General features: G+C 38.5%; 1 protein-coding gene across 1 annotated transcript in view; it reads left to right on the top strand.

The window, feature by feature from the left end:
• The window catches only part of SLC26A7 (solute carrier family 26 (anion exchanger), member 7), a 166,457-nt gene that overhangs the window by 84,371 nt on the left and 58,926 nt on the right, over positions 1-23,160 (top strand). Inside the window, exons 6-8 of the mRNA XM_006884596.1 lie at positions 11,778-11,930; positions 15,535-15,617; positions 19,485-19,632. Coding sequence (XP_006884658.1) covers positions 11,778-11,930; positions 15,535-15,617; positions 19,485-19,632 — 384 coding nt within the window. The remainder of the gene's footprint in view (positions 1-11,777; positions 11,931-15,534; positions 15,618-19,484; positions 19,633-23,160) is intronic.

Here is a 23,160-nt window from a genome sequence, read left to right as displayed (position 1 = left end):
ACATAATCTTATGATGATAATAATGGAAATCATTATCTGCTATGTGAATGAAGGAACAGATCTGGAGGGATTAGCTTTGGTCATCAGGTCAAAGAACCTACCGGAAAGTGAATTAACACATTCTTGGGATTTTTGATTCTTTGCCTATGCTCTCTGCTTAAGAGCTTTCCAACACTGATAAATCCTTCTTGAAAGCTACTTAGGTTGATAGTAAACGAGGAGCATGTTACTGATATTCTTTGGCATCTACAGTATTTGTGCCCTTGTGAGTAGCCTGGTCACTGCTTCTAATAGTCTCACGGAACTCTAATTTTTGTCAATAGAATTTATGTGTGACCAAACAAAATGTACACTAATTAACTCTGGTAGTAGTAATCTTTAGTATCCACTTACAGGAATAACACAGACTTCTGCCTTGATCTTGTTTTTAAGGGTCTCTGTTCTCTCTGCCACCGTACATATTTCCACTCTGTCATCTTTCTGGGTCTTACTCTGTGTTGCTAAGGATCCATATGTCTAGTGTGAGGAGCTAAGATTTCCATGCATTTCATTGCTCCAGAAGAGCAGGTGCTCTTGTCTCAGTGGAACTATTTCGGAGAACTAATTGAATTAGAGACAAGAGGTGGTACCTATTCGGTCATGATCTCTCAAACTATGACAAACCACAAGTCTACTTGGCCAAAGGGCATTCCCATAAACATATCTTTTCCTTCTCTGCATCTAGAATGTAGAGCCCATGCCTTCCAATGCCAACAATACAGAATAGCGAGACTTTTCTATTCTCTTCTAGCTGAAAGCTTTCTTGGGAGGGGTTCTCTCAGGAGCACCAAGGCCTCTCAGGCTTTCCTCTGGCTTTTGGAGCACCCTCCAGAATCCCTGGGGTTCACATATGCAAATGAAGCCTATGGAATGTATGCTTGACTCCCCTCACTCCCTAGGAAGCATGAAAATAACCAAGGCTAGTTTATCCTCTTATTTAGACTAAGTGGGTTAATTCACATAATAATTTTCTGAAATAGTTAGCCATTTCTTAATGAACTTTACAATATTTATTTTATCTTCTTTGTTTTTATGTTTATGTTAGTGTCTATCTCTGATGGTTTTATCAGGGCCCATACACTCATTTTGTAGCCCCGGCTGCTGTTGTTGTTAGGTGCTGTCAAGTTGAGTATTATTCATAGCAACCCGATGGGTAATACCTGAATCCTATCCTATCCTGGGCCATCATCATTTCTGATACACTTGAGCCCATTGTTACAGTCACCATGTCAATCCACCTAGGAAGAATGAAAGTCATTAATGGGCTCAGCATAGTGGAGATCAGGGGTAGGGCAACAGAATAGGGCAAGGTTATGATCTGTGGTTCATAGCGTGACTTTAAGTCCTGGTCAACTCAATAGCACTTAACAGCAACGATAGCAATCAACTATAAGATTTGAGGTTTGAATCAATCTAGAGATCCCTCAGAAGAAAGGTCTGGTTATCTTTCAAAATATCAGCCATTGAAAACCCCATGGGGCACAGTGTACTCTGATTTATGTGGGATCACACCATGATTCAGAATCAACTTAAAGGCAACTGCCTTTTTAAAAAATATAAGAGCCAAAACCCCCCAAACCAATAGCATGTATATCGTAATTGATATATCTTTTTCCCCTCAAAAGAAGTAGGCAAGACATATTGGCAAAAGAACTTTAGAATTAGAAAGGTCAAGATTCAAATCCTAGCTCTTGCTTTAACCTTGAACAAATGACTGGCTTCCAGTTGCTTGTTTTATAAAATAGTGATAATAATAGTCACTGGCCGTTCACGAGATGCGATACCCAGAACATGGTAGTCATTAAGTGGAAGCTATTATGTTTCTTCTCACTAGTAATGAATACTTGAATAAACTAAATTATAGGTTTAAAAGTAATAGACACTAATGCATTTCTTCTACAGGACACCATTAGTCAGAAATAAAAAAATAAAGAATAAAGTAGTTTTTAAAAATTTCTCAATAAAAAATAATTTGAAGACTTATAGAGGTTAAAACATATCTATTTGCTCAATGAAAATGAATTATAAAAAGTGTGGCACTGTTATCTTTGTCATTGTATTTTTACTTAAGAATATGTCCCTCTATTCATCTCACATCCTGTCAATAGATATAAACTTGTCTTCTAAATTATGAGAATAGTATATTATAATTATTACAAGAATACTGTAATATGGTTCAAATAAACAGAAGCAATCATGTTACAAGGACCACTTTTATCTTGAAACCAGTTAAATTATTCTATTAAGAATCTTTCTGAACAGAATTCTGTCTTCCTTAAGTTTCAAACACTCAGCTGATAGATTGGTTCCCTACATAGCAAAAAAAAAAAAAAAGTTAAAAGTTTTCTCTAGGGGGAAAACATTTTATTTTTTTAAAAAATTAAGAAATGATAAAGTATCATTTTGTTAGTAAGGATGCTTTCCCCAAAAGGCACAATAAAAATGACAACAATTCCTAGTTCATATTAGCACATGTGGATTTCTTTGAGATGGCGCCAGTGTCTCAGCCTTTAGCAGCATAGAATAAATTTGGCAAAGCTGGCTTCATTGGCATGGCTTTCTATGAGTACTTTTCTACATAATTATGTACAGTTCTGTGCATTAAACTCTAGAGCGAAAGGCAAGCTTGGCAATTGATTCAACTATCCTTCCTGGAAGTTTTTATTTCCTTCTTTAAAGATAAAGAATTTCAGAACTGGAAACTGCTTCATTCCCACCCCCATGTTTGGAGCCCTTTCCTAGTTTGGATATCCCTTAAGGCTGCAAAGCAGGAACCAAGAATGTTAATAAAGCGGGATAGAAACGTCAGAAGGAAACCAGAGCCAATGAAACATTTTCTTTTATAGAGAATGAGATCACAATTAACTATGGACAAATGAGATTTATATGTGGAGAACAAATCTACTTTGAAGACATAGGGCCTGTGGGATTTCGGAATCAAGACCACGCTTTGGTGGTTTCTACAAGCCCACATTCTCTCTGTAGTGATTGAGACATTTCTTTTGTGAGTTGCAGTGATGCTCAATATACCCTGGAAAAATGGACTGAAAATTGCAGGGGAAAAGCAAGAGAGTTCATCCACAGCTTGATTCAATCAGTTATGTGGGGGACAGAGAATGTGGCAGGTTTAATTTGACTATGCAATAATTATGTGGGAATCTGTCACAAAGGTTACTTTAAAACTCTAATTCAGAGAGCAGATATTTTTGCAACTCAAGCATCTTGGTCTAAGTTATCTTCTTTCCTTGCAACTCACTAGGGGGGAAAATGCCTTACCACGTAATCCAGGTTCAAAAAATTAAAATTAAGCTTATTTTTCACAACAAGGCATGGCTGGGTGCCACCTGGGCCATGGCATGCTTGGTTGAGCATTTGATCCAAAAGAGTATCATGTACTCATTTTCTCTCTGGCCTTTTAACATACAATGTTCCCTTGGATCACATTTTGCTCTGAGACTTAATTTGTCCCTTGAAGCAATAGCATATGGCTTTGTTCCCAGCGGGAGAGACATTTATTGATCAGAAATTTAGCAATAGTGATGCAAAAGCTGATGGGATATTGGTTTTGTTCTCTGTATGCATTGTATGTGTGTTAATGAAATGTAACCGTTGGTTGAGAGTCAGCTTAATGCTTTTCCTGTTCTCCCTTTGTGTGTCTAGCTTTAGGTGGAAGAGGGAGTTGAGGAGCTTGAGTTTAATAATGTTTATGTCAAATGTTTAATGATATGTAGGGAAAGACGTGAGCTGACACCCACTCCATGTCTCTGAGCTTGGTTTGATTTTTTTATGAGGCAAAGGCAAAGTTTATAGAAGAGTCAAACTTCTATGAACTATAAGCATCATTTTTGCGAGGTTCAGAGATGATGTTAGGGGGTCTCTGATCAGTGGTATAGATTGGTTTAGAGATGGGGTTCAAATATAAAAAATGGAAAGCAAACTGAGGGTAGGGAAAGGGCAAGGTGTCTTACGTGTAAAGGCTCTTGTTATATGCCATTGATTTGGAACTAACTCATAGCTGACCTGTCAGTGGGTTTACAGAGGCTGGAAACTGCATGATAGGAGATTGTACATCTTTCTGATGCAGCACAGCTTGTGGACTTGAACAGCCTGCTTTTGGGTTTACAAACTCTTTACCACTAAGTCACCAGAGTTCTCTGTAAGCCACCTAGTATGTGAAAACTACTTTAAAAACCAAAGGCCTGAACTAACAGCCCTGCATCATAGACAGGTAGAATTAAAAATGGGACTTCAAGCTCTGAAATAATAATCAGGGAAGGTTTTTGAACAAACTACATGTGGAGAAGCCTGGTTCTAGCCTTGCTCTTTCAGAATCTCTACCAAGGACGAGATTATTATATGTCCTTGATTAAAGAGCCCGTGAAATCATTTTCGTAAACAAATAATCTGCTTTCAACCAACAGACACTGAGAATGTAGTTGAGGACAGCATCCCTACTTCCAAGGAGTTTGGTAGAAGTGTTGAGGAGGGGCATGGAGTAGGGCAGAGGAAGACAGAAGACGGGGGAACAAGATAACCTTAGAGAACGTTAGTGAAGGAAGCCGGATGGTGTGAGTGAGGTGGGTATTAGAATAGATCGAGCGTGGAGTTCTGCCTGAGGGAGATGGTCAGGAACACAGTTCTGATGTTATGACTCCTACGCAGAGACCAGAATGATTTGAGTTCAGTGTTCTTGACACAGGAAGAAGTGCAAAGTCCCTAAGGAAGATTCAAGGTTAGCATATTGGAAGAACAGAAAGAATAGTTTTGGTCTTATGATCCTTCCCAGTGGAATTTCAGAAATTCTGTCATTCTGTCCTGTTAGCTCCTGAGGTTTGGCTATGGAAATACACCTTACTAGTGGTTTTAAATGTAACAGGGAAAATCCAGGTTTTATAGTGATACTCTGAGAGCTACTTCCTAGCACTGCTTTTTCAATTTCCGTGTACTTAAAGTAGTTTGGGAGTCACTCGGTAACACCATCAGTTAAATGCTTGACTGCCAACTGAAAGGGTGACCATTCAAACTCGGCCAGAGGAGCCTCAGAACAAAAGTCTGAAGATCTGTTTTCAAAAGGTGGTGTTGGTGGTGGTTGCTATGTACCATTGAGTTGATTCAAGGTCTTCCTCTTTCACACTGTAACTTACAACCTCCCAAGCATCATGTCCTTCTCCAAGGACTGGTCCCTCCTGGCCACATGGTCAAAGTATGTAAGACAGGACTTTAAAATCCTTGCCTCCAAGGACCAGCATGGTTTAACTTTGTCGGTGATAGACTTGTTTGTTCTTTTAGCAGTCCATGGTATATTCAATACTCTTTTCCAGCACCACAGCTCAAAGGCATTAATTCTTTTTCTATCATCCTTAGTCGTAATCCAGCTCTCTGATGCGTAGCAACTTGGAAGACCGTAGCTTGGAACAGGTGAACATTAGTCTCTAGACTGTCATTGCTCTTCGGTGCTCTGGAGAGGTCTCTGAAGCAAATTTTCTCAATGCAATTTGTCTTTTGATTTCCTGGCTGCTGGTATGAAGAGTGTTGATTATGGAGACAAGCAAACTAAAACCATTAATAATCTCAAGCTCTTGTTCGCCCATCATGAAGCTGCCAGTATGCCCAGTGGTGAGAATCTTTATTTTCTTGATGTTGAGTTCAATCCACATTGAAGGCTGTAGTCCTTGACCTTCTGTAGCAAATGTCTCAGGTCCTCCTAAGTATCAGCTATTTTTATGTACTGTCAAATTAGAACTGACTCATAACTGACCTTCCTACAAGTTTCCAGAGGCTGGAACCTAAAGGAGATTGTCCATATTTCTTCTGAGAAGCAACTGGTGGATTTGAACTACACATCATTTGGATTGGTAGCATAATTCCTTTCCCACTAGACCACCAGGGCTCCTTTCTAAAAGGTTACAGTCTTTAAAACCTTGTGGAACAGTTCTCTGTTGAAGCACATAGGGTCATCATGGATTGGAATAAACTTGATGGCAACAGGTGTGAGGTTTTGTTTTTTTTAGTTATAAGCAATTTATTTAACATCACTCAAACTTATTTTTCTCATGTTTAAGGAAAATGATAAGGCCTATCTTGAGTTAATTGAGAATTTAAATGAGCAATTGTAAATAAGATGGTTAGCATGTTATTGTTGTTATGTGCCATCGAGTTGCCCGAGACACATAGTGATTCTATGTAAAACAGCTCTGGACCCTGCTCTATCCTAAGCCAACCTTATTGTCTCTGACACACCTACCCCAATGCTCTAGTTACTTTATCAATCCATCTCATCTGTGCTCTTCCTCTCCTGCGCTGTCCCTCCACCCATTCAAGCATGACGTACTTCTCTGTCCAAGGACTTGTCCTTCCTGGACACATGCTCAAAGTATATGAATCAGAGATTTAAAATCCTAGCCTCCAAGGGGAAACTTCGTTTTACCCTCTCCACGATAGACCAGTACCTGGAAATAAAATTCCCCACATTCCTTTTGAGAATGAAGAAGTTTAAAGTCTCCTGATTATTTAACCCCAATCTGTCTTTTCCTTATATGCCTGCAGTAGAGAAAATATGAAAATATCTTTTAGTTCAGAGAATCCCCTAACTTCTTAGCATCAGCTAACTTCTCACTCATAATGACCCTCTTTTGGGTTTCTGAAGCAGTAAAACTTTAAAGAAGGAAGCTGCCTATTTTTCTCCCAAAGAGCAGCTGAGGTATTTGCACCACTGTCCTTTCTTTTAGAAACTCAACACATCAGGAACTACATAACCAAGGTTTGTGAATTCACGGTAGAAAGAAGGACTTAGGGTTGAATTCACTGTGCACAAACCATACCAAATACATTTTAGAGTGAAGTTTACAAACAAGTTGTTGTTGTTAGATGCAGTTGAATTGACTACCACCCATAGAGACCTTATTAACAACAGATGGAAAGCTTGTGCTGTCCTGCTCTGTCCTCAGGATCTCCCCCATGCTCAAGCACGTTGTGGTTGCTGTGTCAGTGCATCTTGTTGAGGGTCTTCTTCTGGTTGGCCTAGTGGTGAGAAGTGGTGCTGCCATCCCTAAGGTATACAGTTCGGGTCTACCAGCTTCTCCACAGTAGAAAGAAGGGCAATCTCTTCTTGTGTGATTTAAAGTCTCTGAAAATCCAGTGGAGGGTCAGCTATAAGTTAGTTCCAACACAAAAGCATACAACAGTAACTGCTTTCCTAATTTGTTTTCCAAGGACTGGCCCCTCTTGACCACATGTCCGAAGTATATGAGACCAAGTTTCACCATCCTTGCCTCTAAAAAGCACCCTACTTGCACTTCCTCCAAAACAGACTTACTTGCTCTTTTAAAAGACCCTGGTAGTTTCACAAAGATCATAATTCCCAGACATTACTTCATCTTTGGTCTTCTATATTTATTGTCGTATACATATATGGCAACTCCCCCCACCTTTTTCCCCCCAGGAAGTAAGGAAGTAATCCTGGCTTTGTAATTGATAACTGACATAAAGTTGTGTTTTAGGAATTAAGACCTATAGATTTCAGATTAGTGATTTAATCCCTATTATGGAATGCTGATAGATTTATTAAATCTTGTCAATCATGCCTATTTAAATTTTAAAATAGCTTTTTTCTTTCATACAGATTTCATGACAGCAAAACTCAGACAAATCAGAATGAGGGGAAAAGAATATATCACTTGATGTGATTTTCTAATTAATTGAAAATGGAAAGGAAAATTGATTTAGTTTTTAAAAAGCCTTGCTAATATTTTCCAAAAATTTGAGACTTTTCTCATTGCTTCATGAAGTTCAAGAGTGAATACAATTTTCATATTTCTCCTTGCCTGGGGGTTTTGTGTGGGGCCAGGCTTGAAACTTCTGTGAGAGTTGTATACTGAGAAACTGGTGAGCTCAACTATGTATTCTAGCATGCTCATTCTTTTCTAGCTGTAATTTACTGTGATCACAGAGGTGAATGCTTTAGAAAATCAAGAAAATAGATAAAAATCTTTGTGGTATTGTCTGCACATGACAGAATTTCAATAATCATTTTGAATAAGTATATTTCTGACAATTACAAATCCTCTCAAATTGATGATACAGATAGTCTTGACAATAAGAAATACAGGGTCTTTCCTTGTCACTCTGCTCCAAACCCAGCACTGCTTGTAGATGTATTATTAGTATTACCTCGTTAGACCAGTTACTCATTCCAAATACACTGACAATCTGCTGCGTTTCAACTTCAGTTCTAGGAATTGGAAGTTCATCAGTAGAAAAAAAAGATCAAGACATATTGTGTTGTCAAATCAGCTAAAAAGCTCATGAAATTAAATGTACATATCTAAACATCCTTTAAGTGTTTCAGGGAAACCTCACCTATTAAAAAATATAATATGGAGTTAAACAGGTCCAGTACATATTTCATTCTTTGAAACATCTCAAAAAGGATTTATGCATTGCTGGAAGTATTTTATATGTCATATCTAATTTTAATAAATGGTCATTTTAAAGAACTGATATTATAGTATCAAAATGAGCCAAGCTCTTATTTTATTAAATAAATTTATAGATATATATTAAAAGCTTTCTTACTTATATATCCATGTGTTCTTGCTCTTGTGTACCATAGAGTCTGAACTGATCCATAGCTGACCCTCCAGTGGGTTTTCCTATTAACAGAGGCATTTAATTGCATGGGAGGAGAGTATCCATCCTTCTCCCATGGAGGAGGAGCTGGTGACCTTGAACCACGTGTCTTAGGGATTGCAGTGTACCTTCTTGCCACTAGGCTTCTCTCTCTCTCTCTATACACACACACACACGTGTGTGTGTATATATATACACACAGTTTTTTTGCTTTTGCTTTTTTCAGAAGCGAATTAATTAATGACCATCCCCAACAGGTATTTTTATTCACTGTCTATTAGTATATATTAGCTAACTCAGACGACTGGATCTATACCAGAAATGAGAAATTTAATGTGTACCTAGGATGCTGAGACTCCATTAAATGAACATATACAAATGTGTTCATCAATCCTTTATCCTCCTCTATCTTGATCTCCATATACCACCCATCTCGTTGAGTTGATCTTTGCTTATGACTTGTCTAAGTAGGTCCAAATGATAGTCATTAGAGCCACACTCCTCACCAGCCCATCTTTCTATTGTCTCCTGATGTCGACCGTAATGAGCGTCTGTCCCCACTCCCAAGTTCTCCTGGAACATCTTGTGAGACATGCTTTGCTCTACAAAGTTATAGTTTAATCCAGACAGACAATTAACCTCAGGGGGGTTTCTCATTCCTTTCATTCCTGGGTGGTCATTCTTATTACTGCAAACACATGTTCTTGAAATGCACATGACAGCAAATTTGGTCTGGCTTCGGGGTTTGGCATATTCTCGTACCCCTTTCTTGTACAGGCATCATCATGACATACTTTCAGTTGTGGAGAGAGGGAGCAATAAACAGAAGAAATAAAGCTCAAAATGCTTGTTTGACTTCTTTTCAGATATATCATCTGGATAATCTTTGTTTTTTATCCATGGGTCTTGATAAAGCATCAGAAAAGTATATGATTGGACAAAAATGTCCCTGGCATCTTCTTTGCCTCTATTCCCTATAGAGTTGCTTTGAGCCTTTTATCCTGGGTTCTTTCAGTGTAAATTAACCTCAACATTCAGAAACCAAAATAAAAAAACCAAAACCAAAATCCGACACATCACAGCTGGACCAATGGGCAGTCTCATGACCCATGTAGAAAAGGCAGAAGTTCAAGGATTTTTTCACACTTAGATCCACAATCAATAACTGAGAAAATAACAGTCAAAAGGTTAAATGATCTTTTTCGTTGGGTAGCTAGAGCTTCTTCTTTTCTTGGTTATACATTATTTTGACTAATTTTTGTCCAAAAGTTGTACAACCAAAAATTGTGTATTTTCTGCTATAGTGCACCGGTTATGTTTCTAGCACCCTTTCATTGTGACCCAAACGTAGAGCATCTTCAGAACCGTCAGCCCATTGTTGTGGTCATTTTGCCAAGCCTTTTCATTGAGTTTCTTCCCTTCTTTTGCTGACTCTTCACTTTTCCCAGCATGATATCCTTTCCCTAGGACTAACTTGTCTTTTTTTACATTTTATTATTTTTCTTTTATATTGGTTTGCTTGCAAAGTTTGTATACATTGTTATTTTTCATTCACATGTGTTTTATACAATCATTCCCATGCATTATGCTTTATAAAATTATTCACCATTGGACTATGCCCCAGAGTGTTGAATATACCATGGACTGCTAGGAGAACAAATAGGTTCATCCTGGGAAGGGTGAAACCAATCTGCTCCTTGGAGGCAAGGATTCTGAAGCTCTGTCTGACATACTTTGGACATGTTGCAAGGAGAGCTCAGCCCTTTGAGAGGGGCATCATGCTTGGGAGGGTGGAGGGACAATGCAGGAGAGGAAGACCCTCGGTGAGATGGATTGATTCAGTCACTGGGGTAATGGGAGTAGGTGTGTCAGAGACAATAAGGTTGTCTCAGGATAGAGCATGGTACAGAGCATTGTGCATAGGGTGGTTGTAAGTTACAAGCAACTTGACAGCACATAACAACAACAACAACAACCCTGTCTTTCAGATCCCCATCTGATCTTTTCCTTCATTTCCTCCTCCTACCTTCCAAATTGTGCAACCCTATTATTACTTCCCTCCATCCTCACCCCTCTACTACCATCTCCTCCCTTGTGGGTCCCCATCCATGTTTTACTAGTTATTATTCTATTTTTACAAGAATGGTCTCATGCAGGATTTGTCCCTGTGAGACAAATCACTCAACATAATGCTCTGTAGTCTCTCTCAAGTTATGTAATATTTAAATCATTGCTCCTGAGTGCTGCATAGTATTCCATTGTGTGAATCTACCACAATTCTCAATCCATTCAGTTGTGGTTGGACATTCGGGCTGTTTTCCATGTTCTTGTGATGGTGAGTAATGCTGACATGAACACAGGTGTACAGACCTCCGTTAGTGTCTCAGTTGTAATTTCCTTGGGGTATATTCCTCGTAATTGAGTAGCTGGGTCATATAGAGTTTCTATTGTCAGCTTTTTGAGAAAATGCCAAATTTCCTTCCAGAGTGGTTGTACCATTTACAATCCCACCAATATTGTATGAGAGTCCTAGGACTGACATTTATGCCCAAAGTATGTGTGTGTGTGTGTGGGAATATCCATTGCCTCTAAGGAGCAAGTGGCTATGCTTTCTCCAAGACAGATTTGTTTGTTGTTTAGGCAGTTCATGATATACTCAATATTCTTTGCCAACCACATGCTTCAAAGCCATTTATTCTTTTCAAATCTCCATGATTCGTTGTCCAGCTTTCACATGCATGTAGGTTCGATTGAAAAGATCATGGTTTGAGTTAACCACATCTTAGTCTGTAAAGAGATAGTCCTTGCCCATTAGCTCTTTAAAGATGTCCTGGACAGCAGATTTGCCCAATGAAATGTGTTGTTTGGTTTCTTAATGATGGCTTCCATGCTTTGCGTAGAGAAGTGCAAACCCTAAATTTGATGGGAAAGCCAATTTTGCATGTGCAGTTAATATATATAAATGTGTTCTTTGTCAGAACTGTCCTTCCCTCCTGTAATGAGTAAGATATTTTTGGAAACCATCACTGAGTTTATCTGGGGACAGACCTTGATGTTGGTTCATTGTAGATGACCGTGAACTGTGTTTGTATTTCCCCTCATCCCCGTAGATTTATGCGTATGTCTTTGAAAACATCAAGTCTGTCCGACTGGAAGCACTGCTCTTATCCCTGCTGAGCATTGTGGTGCTTGTTCTCGTTAAGGAGCTGAATGAACAGTTTAAGAGGAAAATTAAAGTTGTCCTTCCTGTCGACTTAGTTTTGGTAAGTATGAAATCAACATTTAGACATTCTACAATCAAACTTTTGCCAGTTGTTGGTGTAATCTTCAAATGTTCACTGTATTGTCTATGGTAACCTACAGCTAGCTACTCCTGTCTCTCATTACAGTTGGGCTAATTTGCGTGGCTGTACATTAATGTAAGAACAGGAAACATTTTGAGTCAGTAATTTAAAAAAGGAGGTGCATGTGTTTTCAATCTTTACAGCATTTCTCATATGCTAGCAATTTCTTACATAAATAAGCGAATGTATATTATCTGAAGACTTGAAGTGGAGATACGTTTTGATGCCTGAAACTCGCATGATCTCTGCCACAATCTGGAAATCAATGAAAAGTTCATGACAAACTATTGTTGTGGCACATCTGTAATATGCTAATATTAGCAATTAACAAACATCTATCAATGATTAGCATATTTGTTTACTCTTTAGTTACTGATACAGTAACTATATTAAGAAGGATCCTCATATTAAAAGGATCCTCATAGCTTTTGCTGACCAGGGATTATTCTTGACACTATTTTTTTGTGGTTGCATCTGGCAAAGCAATAATTAACTTTGCTTGTAAGGCTTAGCATACTGGAAAAAAAACAACCCCACACCCTTAGAAACTTTTAAGAGTCTCTATCCCTGGATGAGATAGATAGAGTAATTAGGGTATTGGGAGTAGGTGTGTCAGTGACAGTGAGGGTGTCTCAGGATAGGCCAGGTTCAGAGATACTGTACACAAGGTTGCTATGAGTCACAGGCGGCTTGATGTCACATAACAACAAAAACAACAATGGGTTGCTATGAGGAGTAGACTTCATGACATTGATTTTTGTTGTTGTTGTTGGGAGGGGCACAGTTCAAAGGGAATTCTTATCTAAATCAAGCACTAAATTAAAAATGAAATGTTAACACAATCACAGTAAATTTTTTTCTTGTTAATTGCCTTTCATTTTTAATGAACTTTCTGGTTTCACATGTACTGTCCAATGATGAAGAAATAAATTCACTTATGATAATATCCTTTCAGAGAAGTGGAATCGTGTAGGTTTATGCAAACTTATGTTAAAACATTGGAAATTATCTTTAATAGCTTTGGTTTATTTCTATAACACTAAGAAGTGGATGCCCTTTCTCCATTACAAACTCATGTATAATTATGTTTTTTTGTCATTTATTGCAATGTGTTTACATTATAGGTATGAAGTATATGCATGTGTATATTTCAAATAAGCCATTGCTTTTAGAACAAGAACTGTGAAACTTACCATTTTATGTCAATGAACATAGATATTAAGAAATGCTTTTTATATCTTGAGAGGTTTTATTACCCAATTTAGTTAAACTAGAAATATAAAAATAACTATAAGGCAGAAGGCCCCTGAAGTAGTAATAAAATAGCTGCTTATTTTTTTGCAAAAATAACAAAAATTATCCTTATAACAAAATACAAGAACATTTTTATATAGTCCTGCTTCTAACATTTGCAAAGCCGAAGGCAAAAAAGCACCAAAGTAAAAGCACTACATACTTAAAAGTTATAAATGAAAATGTTAAATGACACTAATTTCGTTTTCTTGCCTTTAGTAATATACTTTAGTAATGACCTTCAAGGTCAGGTTCCTGTACAGAATTCTCCTGTTCCTTGGAGCTCGGCCAAAACATGGGTGAATCTCTAGTCTCCTCCCTCCTTCTCCTACCCCAGGTCTGTACATTCACAAAGAGATTTCACGCGAACAGAGAGGGATACCTCTTCTCATGTTCATTCTCTACACCTGTTCCACTTTGACTACCATCATCTCTGACCCTGACTTCTTCTTGTGTCTTCCGGAACAATAGACTTGAAGAGCAGAGACATACAGGCCTCTGAGTGCACACAGAATGGCCAGGAAAGAGAGTTACAGGTTTAATTTGGGCATATTTCCCTGTTCCCACACAGCTCCCATTTTGTGGGAAGACTTGTCACTGGAGGGAGGGAAAGATTGGGAATCTTTAAAGCGATTGGACTCACTCAAGGCAGGATTCCTTCTAACCCAGGTGTAAGGCAATGCTATGCTTACATATACTTCAAATATTGAAGAAGGACTTATGACTATACTGATAAAGGAAGTCTGATTCTGTTAATAAAATACCGTTAGGAGCTGAAAGTTCTTAGACTGACTAGTGTGATCTGACTTACTTTTCATATTATATATACATATATATCATTCACATATATATGCACTCATTTTTGCGAGAGATCCAGTATTTGTAGCTAGGCTAGATCTTCTTTTATAACTTTTACAATATTTTTCTGACCTGATCTACATCTTTAATTGCCATATATTTTTTGGCTTAGTAACTTGAATTTGTGAATATATTCTAACAAAATGGCTTGCATCTTCAGTTATAACTATCTTCTTTGTGAAATAACTTAAATGGTTGTACTACCTTTTTGGTTTGTGGGTTTTTTTCCCTATCTAAAGATAGCTCTTCATATAGTTAAATAGACTTTGTAATTCCAGTGGAATATCATCATCAAGCACAGAAATATACATACGGAAAACAACAACACCAACAACAAAACAAAACCACCAAACCCTCTAATTGATGTTGGTGTGGTCAGGTGCTGTTCATTTCAATTTACAGTGGCTTCATATGCAACAGAATGAAATGCTACCTATCCTCTGTTCCACATTTTGTTAGTGTGATTGTGTTATTTTTTCTTCTTACCACGTAGTGATAAATTTATTTTTTAGGTGTTTGCTTGGTGTATTTTTTTTTAACATGGGAGCTCTGGAGCCCTAGTGGATAGGGGGTAGCAACCTAAAAGCAGGCAGTTCAAATCTGCCTCCTCCCCACCCCATTGTCTGGGAGAAAGAAGGGAACTCTCCCATGTGTTTCACAGTCTCTGAAAACCTGTTGGAAGGCCACTTAGGAGTCGATTCTGACTCAACTTATTGCTTTAAGTTTGAACTTTTGAGTGCTACTGGCAAACAGCTGACCTGAGCTATCCTCTCACAATAGCAGAGTCCAGGATGGGTGGAGACTTCATGAAGGTGATAGAAAAGCAACAAGCATGTGAGAGCATCCTCTTGTGTATTTTATTTAAAAGTAATAAAAGCTCAAGACTAATATACATTCAAGGATATTGTAGACCATCATTGATCACCCACACAGTCCTAGGAATATTTATGCAATGTCTCAAACTCTTGAGAAGCTGATCTCGTAAAGAGAAGATGTACTGTTTTATATATCAATAATGTTATGAGATATACACTTTAGGTTGGATTATGTGTGCACACACACATATGTGCACACCCACATTCTATGTTTTTTTCCCTTCAAAATGACACATAATTGTATTGACATGGAGCACATTAAAATTATGATATGTCATTTAATTTCTTGAGACAATAAATTTCAAATTTTTAAAAATGTTTCATAAAACAATCTGTGTACCTGCTGTACTTCTCTTGACAATCATAGTACATGCTTTTAACAATGTTTATTTTAAAGACAGTTTGCATTGAAATTAATTAAAAAAAAGACATTTTGAAGGTGTTTGTGAGACCACTAATATGATTATCTTTTTTCTTTTTTAAATGACTCTGTGTAGATTGTTGCTGCATCATTTGCTTGCTATTGTACCAATATGGAGCACACCTATGGATTAGCAGTAGTTGGTCATATTCCAAAAGGGTAATGTAGTTCCTTTTCTTCTTTGTTTATTTTTGATAGAACAGGGGACTGAGGGTGTCGGTGGATATGAATTTCCATTTTTTAAGGCCTTGGATAGGACAAATGTCTTACTAATTTTTAATTGCAAATGGAATAAACACAGCACTACAAACATAGCTAAAGAGTTAATTCCTAGACAGTTTGCCTATTCCTAAGGAGGCCAACAATTACTTGTTGTTGTTGTTGTTTCTCCAGAGTTATTTTGGGTAAAATATTTGGAATTTATTTACACAGATATTATTTTTTTTAAAAAAAATTGGAGGACATTGTATTTGAGTCATGCAGCCTGCCCTATTTCTCCCTACCTTATGTATTATTATGATTAATTTTACTTCTTGTAAAATATAATGAAGGTAGGCAAATGTTACATGAAATAGCAAATGCACAAGCCTGGGTATTTTTAATGCCAAGAAGGAGTGCAGAAGTAGAAAGATGTGAGCAGTAAGAAAAAGCTTAATGAGAGGCAGAGACGAGTAACTTGACAGGGCAAAAAGTGCCTCTCTGAGTCTTAAAAGCTGCCAGCCTTTCTGTGGAAGAAAAATAGGCAATCTCCTCTTGTGCAATTTACAAGTTCCTAAAACCTGCTTGGCAGTCAGCTGTGAGTTGATTCAGACGCCAAGGCAATGTGTTTGGGCAATTTTTGATGGGGTTTGTTTGGTTGTTTGTTTGTTTGTTTTTCTGTGAAGTAGCTCTAGTGGTCCAAGGTAAGTAGTTTCACTGGGAATCCAGAGGTACTTGTTTCAAATCCACCAGGTTCTCTGTGACAGAAAGATGGGCATTCTCCTCCTATCTGACTAACTGCCTCTGAAAACCGGCTGGGAGGTTCAGCTATGGGTCAGTTTCTACTCAGTGATACACAACAACAGCAACATTAGTGATTAGGCAAGTTTGATTTTCATGAAACAAACTTTTGTATTTTGAGACAGAATATTTTATACTTTTTATACTTTATATATCTTAAGGCCTATAATGATACAAATCCATTTAGCTTGGGGATCAATGATAGTGAGTAAAAAAATTATGACTTTTTCTATTCTAAGTCACCTTCTCTTTGAGAGGCCTTCCACAACCAACCTCATAAGGAATCATGAAAGGCAATGACACTGAAAATGAATCACAGTTCTGTCATTTACAATGTGACTTCAGATAAGGTTTCTAATCTCAAATGTCTGAAAAGAGGAATGGAAAACTGCATGGTTTCAAATCAGAAAAAGGTATATGCTGGGGTTGCATCCTTTCTCCATACCTATACAATCTGTACCAGGAGCAAATAATTTGAGAAGCTAGACACAATGAAGAAGAATGTGGGATCATGATAAGAGGAAGATTCATCAATAACTTGCATTATGCAGATGACACAACCTTGCTTGCTGAACTTGAAGAGAGCTTAAAACACTTCCTGGAGAACAGCAAAGGCTACAACTTTTAAAATGGATTGCACCTCAGCATCAAGAAGACAAAAATCCTCACCACTGGACCAATAAGCAACATCATAATAGATGCAGAAAAGATTTATGTTGTCAACGATTTAATCTAATTTGGATCCAAAATCAACACCCTTGGAATTAGCAGTCTAGAGATCATGAGACATATTTCATTGGGCAAGTCTGCTGTCAAGAGTCCTCTCCAAATTATTGAGGAGGAATAATGTCAATTTGAAGTCTAAGCCATTTGCTATGCATCTGAAAGCTGTGCAATAAATACAGATGATAAAAGAATAATTTATGCATTTGAGTTGTGGTCCTGGAGAAGAGTGCTAACTAGCCCATGGACTTCCAAAAGAACAGATATGTCTTGGAGAAGGTGCAGTCGAAAATGCCCCTAGGTGACAAAAATGACAAAGCTTCGTCTCACGTGCGTTGGGCATGTTGCTAGGAGAAGCTATTCCTTTGAGAGGGTCATCATACTTAGAAAGGTGGAAGGTCGTTTGGAAAGGCAGAAGGTCAACAAAAGAGAGGAAGATCCTCAACCAGATGAATTGACACAGAGACTGCAGCAATGGGATCAAGGGTATCAGAAATAATGAGGATGTTACAGGATAGGACAGGGTTCAGATCAATTGTTCAGAGGGTCACTGTGAGTCATATGTGATTGCCCAGCCACAACAGCATACAGATGGTCAGGGAGCTTTTGTGGCCTACTCACTAGGGAGCTGGACTGCAAACCTAAGGTCTGGTAATTCAAACCCACTACACAGTAGAAAGATGAGAAATTTCTTCCTGTGCAATTTATAGCCTCTGAAAATCCCATGACACATCAGCTATAAGTTGGTTCTGACTCAGTGACAATGAGTTTGAGGTTTTGGTTTGGTTGTTTAAAATACAGTTGAAATGATGAAAGTCACTCCAAGGAAGTTGTCATTCTGGGGGGAAATGAAATTAAATAGTTAATATCCAAAACCAAGAATTCTGTTTGCAGAGCCTACACAAGATACAAGATATCATTGGTACCAGCTGTCAGGAAAAAAGGAGACACATTGCACTGGGAAAATCTGCGGTTAGGGACCTCTCCAAATTATTGAGGAGTAATGACGTCAGTTTGAGGATTAAGAAGAGTTTTATTCATGCTATAGTCTTTCCAATTACTTGCTATGCATCTGAGAGTGGGACAATGAGTAAGAATGACAGAACAATAATTAATGCCTTTGAGATTTAGTGTTGGAGAAGAAAATGGAACATTCCATGGACAGCCAAGAGAATGAAGATATGTATCGGAGAGGGTGCAGCCGGCATGCTCTTTGGAGGCAAGAATGATGACGCTTTGCCTCATATACTTTGGGTATGTTACTAGGAGGGGTTATTATTTGGAGAAGGACATGATGGTGGGAAGGGTAGAGAGTTGGCGAAGGAGAGAAAGATTGACACAGTGATTGTCAGGTGGATTGACACAGTGACTGGCTGCAATGGGCTCTGGTGTGTCAGGAATTAACAAGGTTCAGATCTTTTGTTCATAGGATTGCTATGAGTCATCCTCGACTTGACAGCACCTAACAATAACAACAACAACATACAAGATAGAAAATGAAAATAAATTCTCTTCCCCCTGATTTTTCCCCTACTTTGCCCCTGAGGAATTTCTTTCTTTGGTAAAACTCAAAAAGACATGTCAGGAATAAATACATGATACTTTGGCTGAAGTCATTTTCTGAAGACAATAAGACAATGTCTGGGTATTATTGGAGAGAAACATTTAAATATTTCTTAGAAACTCTGAGACTGCTAACTGGTTCCATACTTTGCCACAGAAGATAGATGGAGCCTTTATCAATATTTTTCTTAACATACTTATAGCCTAATCAAATGTACTGCATAAGAATAGAGTTAAGAGTATGTTTAAGATTATTAATTCAGTGCCAAGTGTAGCACTTAACTCACACTGATGGTTCATAGTAAACTAGTCTTTGTAAGACTGCACAGCATTGTAATGCTTAAGGGGGTGGGGAGGGGAATTAGTCTCCAAAGCCAGCCAAATAAATATTTGGAAAGGTTCAAATGAAAGAAATGCTTTTGACTTCCTTTCGCTTGGGTTCAGAACCAGACCATTTTGTTGAGTCAGGGTTTCTGCGGTGTAACCTGAATTCCCTGGGCGTAAATACCATTTAAGAGCTTGGGACTGCCCCTGTGGTATTCTTTGTGATTTTGCCTTTCTGCTAAATAATGTTGAAAACAAGGGCTTCTAAGGGCATGGCTGCTAGGCTTTTTTGATGAGTAGTTCATTTTCATTTACACTATGTAAACTTCAGAGTCATGACCACAGTTGAAATCACTGTGAGCTGCTGCAGAAATTACACGAAGGCTGATGACTTCAGTATGGTCTTTCTTTCCACAGAATCCCTCCCCCTAAAGCTCCCCCCATGAACATCCTCTCTGCTGTAATCACTGAAGCTTTTGGAGTGGCGCTCGTAGGCTATGTGGCCTCACTTGCTCTTGCTCAAGGATCTGCCAAGAAATTCAAGTACTCAGTGGATGACAACCAGGTGGGGTGTGGCCCCAATCTTTTCCATGCTATTGGATCTATATACACCTAGATCTTAAAAAACATTAGACAAGTGTAAAATTATTACTTTCGAAAGTATAGGAAAAGAGTAAATAGAAAAGAGAAGAATTTTTTTTTTTAAATCTCTGAATTATTTATAAAAAGCAAAAGGTTGGTTAACAAGATGCTTTTTTTTTTTGTGAGCCCCATTCCTGATGTTCTTTGATATGTTATTAGTAGAGAAACCTCTTTTTAAAAAAACATTTGCAATTAAATGCCATTAAAACGATGGAGTTTAAAGTACAAATGAGTAAGCATACCACTAATATTATTCGTTTGGTTTTTATAAAATGAGGTGAAATGGTTTGGATGCCAAAGGATATGGATAACTTTGTTTGTATTTCTGAATCTGCTTCTGCCAGTATCTTGTTTCAGGCCCACTGGCTTTGTTTCAAGCCCTAAGAGTTTGGCAGAGAGGACTGGACGGCAGGGATCATGAGTGATGAACAACTTCAGAATGATTCTTTTTCTGATGCTAAGCAGTTGCTTTAGAATAATTTTCAACTCCTGGAGACTCCACATGTGCCGGAGTAAAATAATGTTCCATCAGGTTTATAGTTAAATAGTTTTGGAAAGAAAAATCTTAGGCCTTTCCCCCCAGGTTCCTCTGAGGAACTAAGAACCTCCCCTTCTGCCTTTTCAGTAGAAGCCAGATGTATTATCTATCATACAACTGGGCACTCCCATTCTGACGCTGAGTCATGTTTCAATTTTTTTTTCCTACAAAAAGTATGCATAATTATTCAACAGATATTTAGCTGGTAGCGAGTTGCACTGCCAGCATATAAGTAGTTGTTGTTGCTGTTATGTGCCATTGGGTTGCCTGTGACACATAGTGACCCTATATATAAATAACAGCCCTAAACCCTGCTCTATCCCTTGCCAATTTTATTTCCAACACACCTATCTATACCCATTACCCCAGTCACTGAATCAATCCATCTCATTGAGGGTCTTCCTCTCCCGAGCATGACATCCCTCTCTAAGGACTTATCCCGCCTTGCAACATATTCAAAGTGTGTCAGATGAAGCTTCAAAATCCTTGCCTCCAAGGAGCAGCCTGGCTTCACTCTCTCTAGGACAAACTTGTTTATTCTCCTAGCAGTCCATGGTATATTCAATACTCTTCTCCAGCACCACAGTTCAAAGGCATCGATTCTCCTTCTATCATCCTAGTCATTGTCTAGCTCTCTGATGCATAACAAGTAATTGCAAAGACCATGGGCTCTATCTTAGTCTCTAGACTGACATCATTGCTCTTCAGTGCTTTGGTGAGGTCTCTGACAACAGACCAATGCAATTTGTCTTTTAATTTCCTGGCTGCTGGTACCAAGAGTGTTGATTATAGAGCCAAACAAACAGAAGCTGTCAACAATCTCAATCTCTTCACCGTCTATCATGATGCTGCCAATCGGCCCAGTAGTGAGAATCTTTGTTTTCTTGATGTTGAGCTATAAGTAGGCAGTTTGATTCTATCAGCTGCTTCTGGGTAGAAATATGGACACGCTCCTCCCATGTGATTTATAGCCTTTGAAACCCTGTTGGAAGATCAGCTATGAGTCAAGTCTGATGCAACAGCAATGAGTAAGTGACAATTCAGGTGGCATAGTCTATAGGGATTTGTGCTGCCAACCCAGAGGCCACAAATCTCTGTCACCTGAGTCCACCAGTCATTCCAAGGGAGAGAGCTCAGGAAATCCTTCAGTGTGATTTCAGCTTTGAAAACCCAATGGAGGGTCAGTTGTGAGTCAGTTCTGAATTGATGGTAATGAGTTGAGTTTTCTAGGTCCAAAGGATACACAGAAAACAATGGAGATCATTATATTTCCTCTGGTTAAAACCTTCCCGTGATTTTCCATCATGCTCAGAAGGAACCTTTTCACCTTGGTCTACAAGAAGTTATGTGATATGCCACCACTCCTTTGCTCTCAAACTTCTTACACATTTCCATTCTGTCATTAGCTGTATGTATCTCCCTTGCTTTTCCTTGAACCCACCAGTCATGTTTGTCTTAGGACATTTGCATGTATTGGTCCCTTTTCTAAGAACTCATCCTAGTTATTAAAATATTATCTTCTCAGTGAGGTCTTCTTGGTTAACAAACAAACAATAAAACTTCAGAATTTCCCATTTCCTTCTTGACGTTTCCCCGCCACCCCCGTATCCCGTCTACTGTTAGAATTCCCTTACCCAAATACCAGCTCTCTGCAGAAAGGGGGAGTTTGTGTTGTTTACTGGCAGCAGAAGCAAGATACATCATTGAAAGGCTTGTTGCAATAAACCCTGGAAACAAAATGGAACAAGATTTGAAAGATGAAGAGTGGACAGATTCTAGAATGGATGTGAGTGGGTATGGGGAGAAAGGGAGGAACTAAAGAGAATTCTGAGGCTTTTTTTGACCTAAATAATTTCTACTTGGGGTGGGGAAGAATCTAGAGACGTAGGTCAGATGTGGTAGAGAGCAATTGTCTCACTTAGTATGTTTGGTAAACTGCTTTGAGATCAAATGGACATTCAGAGTAGCAGGTCACTCAATGTTTAGTATTTGAAAGAATGGTCCAGGAGGGAGACACATAGTTTGAAGTTGTCAATGTGTACTTTGTATTTGGTTAGCTAAGGGAGCTCTGAAGTCAGGTGGCTTAACTCAGGTGGTAAGACTCTGCACTGCAGTCCCAAAGGCACATGGTTGGAATCCACCAGCTGCTCTGAAGGAGAAGAATGGGCAGTCTCCTCCAGTGTGATTTACTACCTCTGAAAACCCACTGGAGGTCAGCTATGGGTTGGTTCCAACTTGAAGACATATATGATCAACAACAAGGGAGTAATGAGGGGAGAGCCTATAGGTATTTGTGATGCTAGTAACACAAAAGTCATCCCTTTCTGGTGGTTCAAACTTACCAGTGTGACTCCACGAGAGAGATGGGCGCTCTCCTCCTGGAAGATACCCATAGCCTCTGAAACCAGCTGGAGGATCAACTAAGAGATGACACTGATGTTGTGGCAATGTGTTTGAATTCTTTTGAATTTTAACTAATGCATGGATAGAAAGGACCAATACTTGAAACTGGTTAGACAAGAAGGCACCAGAAATGAAATTTAAAAGGTAAGAGGGAAATCAGGATAGTGTCTAATCTTAGAACCCAAATGAAATTTGTAAGGAGGAAGGAGTGAGCACTTGCTTCAAATACTGCTTTTTCCACCCAAACATGCTAAGAGTATTTAATTTACCATTGTGGAGGTCATTGATGGAGTGGTGGGAGCAAGTGTCTGAAAAAAGAGAGGAGAAAATTTGCAGCACAGTGTAAATAAACAGATTGTTATGAACCCAAGTCTTAGAGCAGCTTCTGGCTCATTGTAAGAACTCCATGACTGTTAGAGGCTCATCTTAAGAACTTTCTGTTAGCTATTTTTACTATCATCCTTACTTCTAAATGGTGGAGAGAACAGAAATGGAATACAAATAGGCTTA

The sequence above is a fragment of the Elephantulus edwardii genome, unplaced genomic scaffold (genome assembly GCF_000299155.1).
Source record: "Elephantulus edwardii isolate Elephantulus edwardi_28Jun2011 unplaced genomic scaffold, EleEdw1.0 scaffold00036, whole genome shotgun sequence".
Lineage (NCBI taxonomy): Eukaryota > Metazoa > Chordata > Mammalia > Macroscelidea > Macroscelididae > Elephantulus > Elephantulus edwardii.
This window is presented reverse-complemented; position numbering and strand designations above follow the sequence as displayed.